This window comes from Carassius auratus, chromosome 21 (genome assembly GCF_003368295.1).
Source record: "Carassius auratus strain Wakin chromosome 21, ASM336829v1, whole genome shotgun sequence".
In the NCBI taxonomy this organism is placed as follows: Eukaryota; Metazoa; Chordata; class Actinopteri; order Cypriniformes; family Cyprinidae; genus Carassius; species Carassius auratus.
The window spans coordinates 12,254,995-12,270,671 of record NC_039263.1 but is presented as its reverse complement, the minus strand read 5'-3'; the positions used below and the strand labels follow the sequence as shown (position 1 = coordinate 12,270,671).

Genomic DNA, 15,677 nt, shown 5'->3' with positions numbered 1-15,677 from the left:
TTGCTTGTCGTGGTTTTCTGATCGTGGAGATTTCTTTGCATAATCATGGGTAATGTTGTTTTCACCAGTAGTTCTGCTGTTAAATATGATTCATTTTAAAAATAGGTTGAAATAATGCTGGCTGATGGCTTCAGAAAATATTCCACTAATTATCAGCCTTGTATGTCTGGATTTAACAGATTAAGACGCCTGATAGAGAAAATTAATATAACTGATTTTCAGAACCAAACTGTGGCACTCTATTAAAGCTAAAGTGTGCCTTGTTATATTAATAAAATTCTTTTTAAAATGAAAAATAGATATATTTTTTAAACCATTGTTTAGCATAAAGGAATAGTTAACTTAAAAAATGAAAACATTTTCATCATTTACTAATCCTCGTGTTGTTCCAAACCTGTACCAAACAGTTGCTGCGAGGTTCGAACAACTTAAGGATGAGTAAATGATGACAGAATTTTATTTTTTTGGTATGGTTTAACATTAGTCTACTAAACTGGTATTGCATCATGTATATATGGTACATCAAAGAATGGCATGACACTGCTATGGTGCATGTCCCTCCCCCCAAAAAAGGTAATAAGGCAGATCTATCTGGTTATCCTGCAGGTGTGCCGGTGGTACCTGGAACAGATGGTCCCATCTCGTCTTTGCAGGAAGCTCAAGAGTTCTCCAACAGCTACGGTTTCCCGATTATCTTCAAGGCTGCTTTCGGAGGCGGAGGCCGTGGAATGCGAGTGGTCAGGGAGTATGAGGTAATGTGTCCAAGAGTCAAATTATTTGTAAGGGTTTAGAACACTTTTAATGTTTGGGCCATTCCTTCTGAGAACCAGTTGTGAGCGCAAAATGAATGCAAAAGTGAGGCCCTTGTGTGCACTTTAGGTTTGTTTGCTCTTGAGTTACTTGTGCTGTATGAGTTGGTCTGCTGGGTATTTACACTGGCTAACCCTGTGGCTTTATCTGTGATCAGGAGCTAGAGGAGAACTATCAGCGTGCGTACAGTGAGGCCCTGGCAGCCTTTGGCAATGGAGCTCTGTTTGTGGAAAAGTTCATTGAGAGACCCAGACACATCGAGGTGCAGATCTTGGGTAAGTGAGTTTGTGTGTGGTCCGTCTCTGGCCCGATGCAGTATCCTAATAATAAAGAAACGGATAAAGCGGAAATCAACATTGTCGTCATTTACCCACCTTTATTACATTCCAAAGCCATCTTCTGTGAAATAAATACAATGTTTGGAAGGTAATAAAAAAAACAACCATATATTTCCATTGAGAGCACGGTTCTCAACCGTGAACAGAATGATGCAGTTCTCTGTTGTCTGCTAATTTGCATAGTGTTTATTGATCAGTTATATAACTGTGTTTGTTATTATGTTTTGGAGAAATACTAGCAGATGGGTTTGTTTAGAGTGCCAGATGGGTTTAAGACTTCTGTGTAATGCTCAATGAGTTGATCGGCCCTTTGTGTGTAGGCGATAAATACGGCAATGTCATTCACTTGTACGAGAGGGACTGCTCTATCCAGAGGAGACACCAGAAGGTGGTGGAGATCGCACCGGCCGCGCATCTGGACCCACACCTCAGAGACAGACTCACTGCTGACTCCGTGAACCTCGCTCGACAGGTACAAGTGAAAACATCTGACGGATGGCAGCATTGGCTTCTTTCCAAATGCTGATTTACAAAAGTTCATGGTTAGGAAAGAATGCACGTATAAACTAGCTGCTCAAACATTTAAAGGGGGGGTGAAATGCTCGATTTCACTCAATATGCTGTTAATCTTGAGTACCTACAGAGTAGTACTGCATCCTTCATAACTCCAAAAAGTCTTTAGTTTTATTATATTCATAAGAGAAACATAGTCTGTACCATTTTTTCCCGGAAAAGCACGAGCGCCTGGAGGCGTGACGTGTGGGCGCAGCTAAAGAATCACGAGCACCAGTAGGCTTTTGCGTTGAGAGCGTTTGGAAGCTGTGATATTACCGTGAGGAAAAAAACATTATCCAAAACAAACCATGGCTAACAGTCAGATTCAGCGTATATTTATGATCCAGAATCAGATCCAGAGGCTGAAATTTAAAAAGAGCAGCAGCAGCAACGACGTCTCTATGTGGTATGTACTGAAACTGTTTATATTTGCTTAGCGGTTTTGGAAAGTTTCACTTTATGTCGTCTTTTTTTTTTTTTTTTAAGGTGTACATGTGGAAAGTGCAGTTTGATGACAACATCGCATGTTGTTTACTTGATGTGCTTACGGGCTGATAGCTAAGTTCACAACACAGAGATATTTGAAGCAGTTTTACTCACCGCATGCGGTTCCAACACACGATCGTGACCCTTTTTCGTTGGGACTGCATTATCCTTGAGAAATAAACGATATGCAAATCTGGTGTCAAACTGGGCCTTGTTTGTAAAACAAGCATTTTCGAAATGCAGGGAACAAACAAAAACACTTGCACAACTCCGTTGATGCTCTGTAAAAATAAACTCCATCCACTGGTCCCTTAATGCTGTTTTTTTTTTTTTTTTGGTAATCTGTTCAGGGTTGTCTTGCCCTCGCAACCAAAAACACACTTCTTTTGTGACATTTCGGTCTCTCGCTCTGATCAGTGAATGTCTCTGCTGTGCTCTGCTATTCGGAAGCGCGCGCTCTTCCGGCAGAAGTGCCTTAGGACCCATATAAGGAAATTCCACTCCATCTAACGTCACACAGAGCCATACTCGAAAAAAACTTTCCGAAACTTGTGACAAACCGGAAGAGGTATTTTTGGAACAAAAATACTCCTTCAAACGTACAACTTAATTTTTGAAACTTTGTCCATGTTTAGCATGGGAATCCAACTCTTTAACAGTGTAAAAAACTCAGTATGCATGAAATAGCATTTCACCCCCCCTTTAAGGGATAGTTCACCCAAAAATCTAAATTATGTCATTAATAACTCCTCATGTCGTTCCAAACCCGCGAGCCATTCGTTCATCTTCAGAACACAGTTTAAGATATTTTAATTTAGCCCAAGAGCTTTCTGTCCCTCCATCGAAACTGTGTGTACAGTATACTCTCCATGTCCAGAAAGGTAATAAAAACATCATCAAAGTAGTCCATGTGACATCAGAGGGTCAGTTAGAATTTATTTTCAAAATAAAATATTTTCAGTAATTAGAAATTAACTATTATTTAATCATAATAATAATATAATTATTACTATTATTAAAAGCTTTTTAAAATTATTATTAAATAAAATAGTTATTAACATCGTCTAAATTTATAATAAAAATAACCGATCTCCTGAAATAACACAAGTCGACATTTCTTTTTATTCATTGTGGTGTTTTAATATTACAGAAGGAGCGTATTCACAGTGTGACCCACACATTTTGACTAGTAACTTAGTTCAGTATCACTGTAATATTGTGTTTACAGTATGTCGTGTTTATATCTGATTAATCTCATACAGGATGAGTTTTGCTTCACTGTTTAACTTCGTCACGCACAGGTTGAATGGGTCAGTCGCATATTATTGACTGGATTGTTTTAAACGGTCTAATTTTTCTAGCCTTTACTTCTTCAAAAACGGGCATTGCTATTTTTCTCATCGTATCTGTGTCAACAGTATGTTTTCGTTAAAACTGTGTACTTATCTCCTCATGATGCTTTATTTTCGACTGGCAGCTGGCAAGGATGAAGTAATTTAGAAAAAATGTGTGACCAAGTTTAGCTGAGGATGCAGTGCACTGATTAGACAGCAGGCGTCGCTGCTGTGCCATTGGATTGACAACAACCATAATCAAACCTTTCCATTCATCCACTTCACTGCAGAAACATATGCCATGTTTTGCTGCAGGACACAAGCCGTCATAGAAACACAGTAACATCTGTTTTAAAAGAGTAAAAAAGCTCCTTAATATATCTGTAGCAATCCATTACTTTTATTGATAACCGATTTCCACCGTAACTCCACTTGTGCTTTAACATCTTAGTGTTTTTCAGATGATATCCAGATTGATCTTGACACTGATATCTGTTCATTATTACAGGAGGTTTTTTTTTTTCTTTCATATGTTGTTCATCTGGCTGACTCTCATCTCTGTATGCCAGTCTAAGCAAGCATATGGACTTGGGGAGGTTTAAAACTCTCAGTTGTGACTTTAATATTTTATCTGCTGGAGATATGAGAAAAAGTGGTTCTTTTTCTTTGGCAGAGATTTTTGGCACAAGGTTACAAAAATTATGGGTAAACCTGAAGCTGTACAGCAACTCAAGCCAGTCCATCCTTTCATAAACTCCTCCCTTCTTGCTTACTGTTGCTGACTAAGGCAAACTTGAAAGAATTTCTCGCAGAAAATGTGATTTTCAGTAATATACACTCATAGGGTCTCATTCATGAAACACGAGCAGAACGAATTTTTGTGTAAATCGCGTGTAAAGTGGTTTTGGCGTAAATTTTCGGATTCATTAAAACATTCGTATTTTCCAAATGTTGGTACGAAAGAAATCTACACCTGCTCCCAGCCACGCGTAAATAGTGCGTTTTACGTCTGAACGTTTTGCTCATTAATACGGCTGCATTTTAATTCACCTTAATCGGGTACATATTTACACAGCATTTTGAAAAAAAATATTATATATAGTAAATACATACGGTTTTTCTTTTAACTTTTATTTTGAGAGTCAGTAATAGGATCTGTAATATGCTGCCAAACTTCCTTTTTTAGGACCTGATACGCCACTAGTACGCTTGAAAATAAAATGTGGCGTTTTGAATGAACTTCTGATAATAAAACTTCAATTTCTGCAGCTGAGAAATGTTTCTTTTTCAGTCGCTTTTGAGAAGACATGTTGAAATCCTTCGTTTGGTGTCATAATATGATGCTCATATATAGTTGTCAGTCGGATTTAATAGGCGGGATTTATGGTAATTGAGAATGAGCGTGCACGCGCGTCCCATTTACGACTGATTGGAATTCATTAACACACACACACATTTCACTATCACATCTGACGGTTACGAAGTTTTTGTGAATCAGGAGAAGAGTTTTCGGGAAGTTCTCTTTACGCGCAAATCACTCAGATATATACTCGTATATTTACGAATTTTTCATGAATGACGCCCATAAAAAGAGGTTAAAATGTGATATTTTGGAAATTCTTCTTAAAGGCATATTTCACCTGAAAATGGCTCATGTCGTTTCCAAACCCATGAGGCATTTCTTCATCTTCAGAACACACATTAATATATTTTTGATGAAATCCGAGAGCTTTCTGACCCTGCATTGAGAGCAACACAACTAGCATGTTTAAGGCCCAGAATGCTAGTAAGGACATTAAAATAGTCCATGTGATGAATGGCTGTAGAGACTGACTGGAAGAGAAGAAATTGTTGAATAAAGTCTACATTTTTGTTTTCTTTGCGCACAAAAAGTATTTTTGTGGCTTTATGAAATTACAGTTGAACCACTGATGTCACATGAACTATTTTACTCCTTTTCTGGGCCTTGAACAAGTCAGTTGCATTGCTTGTCTACTCAGGGTCAGAAAGATCTCAGATTTCATCAAAAATATCTTAATTTGTGTTCTGAAGATGAACAAAGATCTTAAGGGCTTGAAGCAACATGATGGTGATTAATTAATGACAGAATTTACATTTTTGGGTGAACTATCCTTTTAAGTAGGCCGGAATGAATAAGTACAGCATTTTTTTTTATTGTTATTTTAAAGAAATTGCTTGATATCATGTTTAAAAAGTGCAGAGATTGCAGATCAGAATCAAGGCAAACACTTAAAGCATTTTCTAGCAAAAAATCTGATCGCATTAGTGTTAACTGCACAGAACTGTTCTACAGAATGCTCGCAGGCTCTATGAACTCTGCTTTGACCTGAATCAATACTTAAATGAATTAACGTTAACTTAGTAAAGCTCAGTTACCTGGGAGCAAATGTTGGTGTCCTTACCGATCATCACTTGTTCGTCTGGGAACGAAGGCTGACATATGGCAGCATTCACCTGTCAGGATTTATTTAAAGATTTGGTAGAGGGAAAAAAATACTGGTTTAACAAATTCTTGCATAAATTATGATTTATTCAATTTAAAGGAACCAATCAATGTACGAGCAAAGGCTTGTCTGATAATATACCAGATGGCATCAGATGCTCTCATTATATTGATCATTAACTTATTTTTTAAGGCAGATGTCAAAGCTTTTCTTTTATAACACAACTATAGCAAACAACCAGAAAACGCAAGTCAAGCTGACAGTTAGCTCAAAATCAAAAGAGAAGTTTCTTGACAGGAGCTTTTTGCTGCGTCTGTGATCAAATGCCATTGAGGACACATGTATATGTGCGATTTGCGAAGTCATTTTGGATAAAAATGTCAAATGCATTAATGTAAATGGAAACCATGTGTCCTCTGTTGTGTTCTTCATCTTTAGTGCTCCAGTGGGTTTGTATTTGACGTCCTAAGTGACAGTCGAGGGCTGTATATGAAGAGAGAGCTTTATAGACTGACTATTGACATGTGCCTGTGCCGATGTTCTGACTTCATGAGCGAAAGAGTCTTTCTGAACTCAGAAAAAGAGTATATTGAAGCCTGCTTTTGAAGGGGAAAGATGAATTACTCCCAGACTGTCTAGAGACTGAATTGACTTCTCTGGTCTGTAGTAAAAGAATTGCTTGAAAATGCTACATCTTTTGTGTTTAATGCTTTTTTTTAATTTGTAATTTGAATCATATTAAAGGGGGAGTAAACCCTTTCTAACCCTCATGTCGTTCCAAACTTTCTTCTGTGAAACTGTGTTGGTGTTAATGGGGTCCAATGTTGTTTTGGACCCTAAAGGTTTTTGAAATCTCATCTTTTTTGCGAGTCTTGCATGACATGAGGGTGAGTAAAAGATGACCAAATTTTCATATTTGTATGAACCATTCCAAGGGAAGACAGAAAATGGAGTAAAGGGAGCAGGATTTCAGATTCAAACTCGCGATCTACATTTTAGCATCTAGGTTCAGAATGTGCAAAATTCACTAATTTTCCCAAGTGGACCCAGAACCCCTCTTATGTTAATTTGTTAACCCACTTTACACTCAAAATGGAGTTCATTTCATGGTTGGCAGCAGTTTTTGCAATTTCTGTTGACTTGTTTGTGCGAGCGTGTGTAATCATGTCCACGCACAGATACACCACGTCCCTCTATGTGCGCAATTGCACGCCTGCCTTGCAGAGTTTGTGTCAGTCTGATGAATCACAAACCTGACATTTCTTGAGTAGTATAAATAAAACTTCTGACTATTCATGAAAGACCTTACACTTGGCCAAGTAATGTCAAAGACGTTAAAATCTTTTAATACCTAGCCATTTTAGATATAGAGTTCCTGAATAAACATGCATGATTACATTTGGAGAGGCTGGAATCATCCGCCACACTGAAAAGATTCATTGAGTGTGTTATCGGCGTAGAGTTCCTTTCGACGTCCACTTCTGAATTCAACAGACGCACGTACAGATAAAATACAGCGCTGGTCACCCGTCTTTCACCCCTTCTGGACTCTCTGCTGTCAGTTGTTACGCCTTCTGGAGAATATGAATGCATTAGCATTTATGTGTGTGAACGTGTGCGAGCAAGAGATATGAAATATTGTCTGTGTGTGTGTGTCTGTATAAGAAGTGAGAGAACTTGGTGAAGGAAGAGCGAGAGAAAGCTGAAGAGAGTGCGCGAGCTAAAAACTCTCCTCCATCTGTTCTATCATATGGACGAGGGAAATGGAGAAGATGGCCAGGCTTTCAGATTTCTCAGAGCAAGCATTAAAACCTCATTTGAGCTTTTGACATGTTCCCTTAGACGCTTGAAGCTCCCCTCAATCTCATTTCTTTCTGCTGAGTACAGCTTTTCTCTTAAGTGCGGTGGGATGTATTCCTTTGTTCTCTCACGCTCTGTCTTTAATGTCAGAGAAAATTCTCCCTGGCTCTCTTAATTGTTTAATACCATTTTTGGAAGCGTGGTAGAAGTTTCATGTAATTCTGTAAGAGCGAAATGGCCTTTCACCATCATGTTTAAGCATTAGGCCCGGGTGTCACAGAAATTGAAATGTCACGTGTGATAATGTTTCCCGTTCTTCATATTGGGGCAAACATGACTTGAACTGACCTTTAGCAGATGTTAAAGAGTTTCCAGCAGTAGCTGTAAGAATAACTGGGCCGTTCCATGAGACAGGTGACTTTTTTTGGTTTCTTTCAGATATTTGGTATTGTTTTAACCATGTAGTGTTACAAATATAAGCAATTTCAATGAGCCAAATTTATACATTAATCCTGTTATAATAATTTGATGAATAATTGAAATGTATCAGATTTGATGGTAGCAGGGTTGATGGATTTGCCAGTTAATTATGTTTGGTTGTGAAATATGCTATGGTTGTGAATCTTATGAAACTATAGTGCAAATCATGGAGAATTTAACACTGAGGCCTACAAATGTATACTTTGGTAACAGAGTTGATGTGTAAGCTTGTGCCCTATTCACTGACAAAATTAAAAATAAGATGAAATCATAAAATGAGTGGACTTAAATCAGTGAAGGTTGCTGGCCTAAAGAATGGTGATGCCAATATCAGAATCTATTTATTTATTTTTGGGGTATAATTTGTTACTTTAAAAGGGAAGGAATATTGGCGGGGTTGATTTTAAGAAAACAACTTAATGATAAATGATACTTTATTTTGTTTGTATGTTTACTTTAAATATTAAAATGGAAATAAAAACCTTAAATTGTCAACTAAAATATTAATTATGTCTTTCGAAACGTAACAGGGTTGATCGTTTTGCCAGTTAAACATGCTTAAAGTTTTAAAAACGAGGTGTTGATTTGAAATATTTAAAACTAATGTTTACAAATACAAACTTGGTAACCGAGCTAACATCTTATGATGCATCCTAATCATAAATATATATAAACATTAGTGGACTTTAATTAGTCGAGTTTACTTTCCTAAAGGAGGATGATGATGCCATTATAAATAAATTCATAAATAAATTTATGCATTTAGCAGACGCTTTTATCCAAAGCGACTTAGGGGCCGTTCACATATCGCATCTTTTGCGTGGGCAAGTTCGTTATTTCCAATGTAGGCGAATCCATTTATCCTTTGCTGAAATTTCCGCGTCTTCATGGAGAGAGCACATCATGGTTGCTTAGCAAAGGCAGACACCTCAAGAGCGCTTCTGTCCGAGCGCTTTGGAAAGAAGGACAAAGCGGCGCACCTAGCGTTTTCCACGCGTTTTTAGGCGCGATATGTGAACGGCCCCTTACAGTGCATTCAGACTATCAATTTTTACATATCATGTGTCCCCGGGGAATCGAACCCCCAACCTTGCGCTTGATAGCGCAGTGCTCTACCAATTGAGCCACAGGAACATATGACTGTTTATTTATTTTCATTCATTTATTGTGCATAACCTAAGAACAGAACTTCAAGTCTTTATAATAATGCACTGTCAATTAAAATCGAAAAAAAAAAAAAGATAATAAATGCATAATATTGTTTTTCTTGATTTCCCTTGTAATATACAATTAACCCTATCCCTAGCTTAAACAAATAGTTGCAAAACAAAATTATATTGATTTAATTTATATATAACATCTGTTTATAGGATGATTCGACTACATTCTACAGAGTTATGAGAGATCTCACCCACGTCCTAACTAATGAAAAGCAAGGATGTGGCGGTGTTCTCTCTGACCTTCAGAGCTATCGCCAATAAATGCTCTCTTTTTATTTACATTTTTTGGTTCTCCTGTGCAGGATTTCTGTCGTTTTGTTCCTTTCTGTTCTCCGAGGGCTTCCTCTTAATAGTTTTTTTATATGTTGTTGTTGTTGTTGTTGTTGTTCAGCTCTCTGTGTTGACCCCATGATGGGCAGCCTTGTTAATTTGTCCTTTTTGTCGGATCCCTGTTAAACGGATAACCGAGTTGTCATGGAGGGAGGAATATGCGAGACGACTCTCTTCACCAATTACATTACGCACATTTCGGCAACCTTGTTCTTCTAGGGGGACTGTTTAGATTGTTGTGGTCGCTGTTACAGCTTTTTTATGTGCTGGTCAGACACCAGGATGAGGAGTTAAATGGTATTTACGTGACAGAAACATCTTTCCTGTTTTAACGTGTTTTCCTTTTTTTTTTTTTTTTTATGGCAGCTGTTGCCATGGAGACAGCTGCTCTACCCACAGTGCCTGAAGCTCAGGTTGGGGATCACAGCCTTGATGTGCTTTCAGACCCACACTCTACAGTACACTCACTGTTATAAAAACCCCATTTACATGGGTTCGAGGCAAGCTGAGTTTGATTGTGAACATAAAGCATCTTTGTCACTAATCATCAGTTAAAGATGAGGGTATTTACATAAGGCTGTTTAACTTCAGTGATTGCTCTTTGCTTGTCAGAATCTGTTTTCTCACTCTCACTACGGTCTCGATCTCTTTCATGCAAGGATGTAACCGAATCTACAAAAAATGGTGTATAACGGAATAGTTCACACGAATATCTTTTACCCTTCCTCTCATATTTCATATTATTCAGTGTTAGTCAGAATTTCTGAGCTGCTGTTTTTGATGCAACAAAAATTGGAAGGTGAAAAAAGGAATTAATGACACAAAATTGCAAATTTGGTACATTTTCATACCGACACCAATTTTTCATTTTTATGTAAAACACAAGAACAGACGATATTTTAAGCTGAATGGATATTTTAAGCTGCCTAAGATCTCTATTCTTTTTTTGTGATGGAAAATAATATGGAGCTACAATGACATTTGGGTTCAGTAACGTGATGTTTTTATATGTTAAGTATATATGTATAAAATAAAAGTGAAAAAATAAATGTTGCCAGGAAAAAATGTTTTAGCAAATATACATTTAAAATATTGTGAAATAATAGAACCATTTAAAATGTAAAAGTTTAAAGTTTATAAAATAAAAAATGAGTTTTCAGCAGTTATTATTTCAGTCTATAATTCTCTCAGATGGAGAAGCATTTACTACTGGTACAAAGAGCCATAGTTCACTGAGAAAACAATCAAATGTGAAAGATAACTTAGTCTAGTAATAGAGTGCTCTTTGCTTCATGTATGCGCTCAAAAAAAAAAAAAAAGAAGCGCATATCAGAACAGCATGCAGATTAAATGTTTAACCTGCAAGGCTTTAAAACATGCAAATAATGTACTTTTGTGATTGCGAATAAGTGCAGTGTCCCATGAGTGTAACTCTGCCGCTGAGTTAACATGTGATGTACTGTAAATGTATGTTGCCTTGTATAGTATATTGAGACCGAGGTGTCAGAACTGCAAATGTACTGCAACAAAGATCGTGGAGACATTTTGGTCCCACTTTATATTAGGTGGCCTTAACTACTATGTACTTACATGAAAAATAAGTACAATGTACTTATCGTGTTCATATTGTATTGCAAAACACCTTTGCTGCTATTAAGGTGGGATAGGGGTAAGGTTAGGGAGAGGGTTGGAGGTATGGGTAAGTTTAAGGGTGGGTTAAGGTGTAAAGTATGGGTCAACAGTGTAATTATAAATATAATTACAGAAATTAAATACAGATGTAATTGCATGTAGTTTTTTTTATAAATATAAGTACAATGTAAAAACATGTATGTACACTAAGTACATTGTACTAAATTATTAATTAAAATGTAAGTACATAGTAGTTAAGGCCACTTAATATAAAGTGGGTCCGACATTTTTAATCATTCATGGTCATAAATTATGATATCGCACACCTCTATTTGGAAGTAAGGATTAAGACTGTGCATTCACATGTATTAAAGGTAGATAAGGAAAATATAAAATTACTTTTTACTTTCTGGAAACACCTATATCTGTAAAAATGTCAGTTTTAGTTGATTATACCCTATACTCTGCTGAAAAAAAAAACATAATAATTACTCATTTGAGTTTGAAATTAAAATATTTCCCCTGGAATCGTGGTGAAAGCTTTGCTCTTAAGCCCCCTTGTCTGTTTCTCTCTTCTTCTGTCAGTCATAATTCCATATATTGACTCTTAAATGAAAACCAACTCCACACCCCTCCCTCTTTGACCTCTTCTGTCTTTTGTCATAGACTTCCGGCACCGGCAGACCCTGTTTATGCTATGGATGTTGTGAAGTAATTAGAAATTGTATCAAACTGTGAAACTCATAATTACTCATCTCTCTCCCTCCTTCTTTCTCACCCTCTTTAGTCCTCTCAGTGGAATGCCATCTGTCCTCCTCTCTCTTGCTCTCCCTCCTTTCATCATCTTATTTAACCAATTAATCTCCTGTCTGTACCTTTCTTCTGGTGGGCATTGTGCACCGTCTTGTTTAGTTTCATCTCCTTCATTGCGACGGTCTAATAGTTTTAATCTGCTCACTGTATTTCAGTGTGTGTGTGTGTGTGTGTGTGTGAGAGAGAAAGTGCTGAGAATGATTGATGTACTCAAGTCTAAGTGTAAAGTCTTCATGTCTTCTTGCGGTCTCGCAGGGCTTGCAAGATTTTCGAGCGGGTGTGAGTATGAATATCAGCCAGGAATTTGAAGGGTTGGTTGTTTGATCTTGGTGTGTGTTGGCAGCCAGTTATCAAGGATGCTTTACTTTCCGAACACTACACGTCTGTGTGTGTGAGCGAGGCAGTGTGTATCCAAACGTGTTGCATTAGGAAATTTGGCAGCTGCGACAGGGCTAAGGACGAATTGGATTGCATTTCTGCAAAATTTGGGGACGGGATTATAGAGCCCCTATTGGGCTTTATGTGGTGTGTGTGTCAAGACATGGCCTAGTAAGAGGCAACCTGCTGTCTTGCTGCCTTTCCAGTAATCCATCCTTACCACAAGGAACCATCATTTTCACAAAAATATATCATAGGTGACTATTATTGCTGCATAAAAATGTGGTAACATGGTATTAGCCACAGTTTTAAAAATATAAATAATAAACAATAAAAAACAGCAACTCAGACATTTTTACATGATATTCTATAATTGTTTATTTTGATTTGTTTGTAGTTGCATTTTTAGCATTTGGTGTCCCATTAAAGAGACATCCAGTTTTCCTTGGAGAGAGAATTTTTGGATAAGCTATTATCTAACAGAAATCAGTGTGGAAGTAGTTCGTTGTAAATATATATATATATATATATATATATATATATATATATATATATATATATATATATATATATACTGTATCTTTTAAATGCATCTGTCAAGCTCAATTATTAAGTTATTTTGATGACAAACACATTTATTTAACACGAACTATACTTTTTTCCATTTAAAGTTTATTGCTTTTAATAAAATCATGCAGATCTTTCAAACTGTGTTCAGTCATGTGAATCAGGTAATAAAGATGCAACAGTCACCCTAATAAAACAAATAAAAAAATAAATGGCATGTATAATGTTAAGTTTGACCTTCTGAGGTAGACAAATATAGACGTTATATCCAACTTTATTCACATACATTTACGTACATACTCCTGTAAAGCAATATATACTACAGAGTATGGCAAATATCAACTGTTTTTGAATTTTTTTTTTTACTCTTTATATAAAGTTGGATATATATACATATCCATATCATATCCAACTTTGACAAATCTCATTCTCAACTGCTTCATAGCTTGTATCTTCACAAAATATAAACTTTAAGTGGAAACTAATATAAAATGTAAGCCTAAATGTTTTTTATATGGATATAAGAGGGGTTTAAGTCCGATTATGCACACAATTTTTGAATATCATCTAGTACCTGTGGTGGTTTGGAAGAAAGTTTGATTAAACTCTGTAAATATTTTATTGGGGCACACTTATCTAATTCAGCCATTCCAGGGGATATTTCACCCAAAAAGGAAAATTCTATCAATAATTACTAACCCTCATGAAGGGGATAGAGTTCGATACTTTACAGGCACTAACCAAATTGCCTCAATACCATTGAGTCTCGTTGTTCGGTACCAAATTTAAAGATACCCAAGGGGTAAATCTCATCAGTGTCAGTGAGCCAATAAGCCTGCAGCACTAGCTGGTGTGTTTAACTAGAGGCATGGTGCAGATCGATCAATGTTTGCAGTCTGCTCTCCATAGCTCTCGACTAATACACTGAACGCTCTGCACAGTGAGTCCTCGTCAAGTCGACACAAACCTACTAGTTTACACCGGTTACACTCTGAGATGTGTCACACATGTGATGCTGTCATGTGAATGCATCCCAGCCCCTTTAGATGTAACGCTACATTCACACTGGTGTGTTTTTGTTTTAATATGAAAACGATCCTCATCATATACTGGCATTTTTACTTTCTCCGAAAAAGGACAAGCGAAATACCAGAAGTCATTCATTTCCAATGGAGCGTGCAGGAGCTGCGTGGAGTTCTGGTCATATGCAGATGTCCTTTCATACATACTACATGACCGAAAGCATGTTATGTGTCCATTCATGCAAACTATGGAATCATACTAAATAAGACAATAAATACAAATTATATTCTGCTTTTACTCAAAACTCACTTTAAAGCACTATTTAATGTTTGTAATTCCCATTGCCGTTTAATGTGTGTTTTGTCTATGTAATGTTGCTGAAATCAAATGTGTTATTACCTCTGAGTCAGAGCAGTGATCATAGAAGAGAGAAAACAGGCAGACAGCGCTGGAAGCTGCTAATGCTCATCAGTAAACCAGTGGAAAAAATAAATAGAAATCATGATTCTGACGTCTGAGCAATGTGTTTTAATGCCAACAGGCACTAGTAAATGTAAATGTAGCCTAACAGATGTGTTAACTGAAGACTATTTGAGCTTTATTTAAATGTATTGTGTTGGTTAAATTTTTTTCCTTTGTGCATTGGCTCAGGAGGTGAGTCTTTGAGTTTGTATAAACCTCAACAAGCTGAAAAAATTCAAGCAAAGTTTTTTTAGATAATGTAATCTTGTTCAAATTGATTTCATAAAATTGTTATTGAAAAAAAAGTTTCGTTCAGGAACCGGTATCAAAGTCAAGGTATTGTTGTTTTTTTTTTTGTTTTTTTACAATACCCAGCCCTATTGTCATGTCATTCCAAACTCGTAAGAACTCAATCGTTAAAAATAGTCCATGCGACATCAGTGGTTCAACCGTAATTTTATAAAGCTATAAGAATACTTTTTGTGCGCAAAAGAAAATAAAATTATACATTTTATTAAACTATTTCTGCTCTTTTGTTTCTGTCTTCGATGTGCATTCACGAAAGTACTACGACGCACAAGCTGGTATTCTGAGGTAGAACTCAGGTGGGCTGCACCTTGTTTAAAAGCAGAGGAAAACACACAAATGCTGTCGTGAATGCATATGCACATGAAAGAGAAGAAATTGTTGAATAAAGTTATTTTTTGTTTTCTTTGAGCACAAAAAGTATTCTCGTAGCTTCATGAAATTAAGATTAAACCAATGATGTCAAATGGACTATTTTAGTGATGCCATTACTACCTTTTTGGGATTTGAATGTGTCAGTTGCATTGCTGTCTATCCAGGGTCAGAAAGCTCTCGGATTTCATCAAAAATATCTTAATTTGTGTTTTAAAGCTGAACAAACTTCTTATGGGTTTGGAAGGATGCGAGGATGCAAATTGTGCCTGTGAACATTTGAAAAGTTTGTAATTATCATAACTC

At 36.7% G+C, this 15,677-nt stretch overlaps 1 protein-coding gene across 1 annotated transcript in view; it reads left to right on the top strand.

The window, feature by feature from the left end:
- pcxa (pyruvate carboxylase a) overlaps positions 1 to 15,677 on the top strand; it is a 119,152-nt gene that overhangs the window by 9,804 nt on the left and 93,671 nt on the right. Inside the window, exons 5-7 of the mRNA XM_026196014.1 lie at positions 607 to 752; positions 968 to 1,085; positions 1,469 to 1,620. Of these exons, the coding sequence (XP_026051799.1) occupies positions 607 to 752; positions 968 to 1,085; positions 1,469 to 1,620 (416 nt within the window). The remainder of the gene's footprint in view (positions 1 to 606; positions 753 to 967; positions 1,086 to 1,468; positions 1,621 to 15,677) is intronic.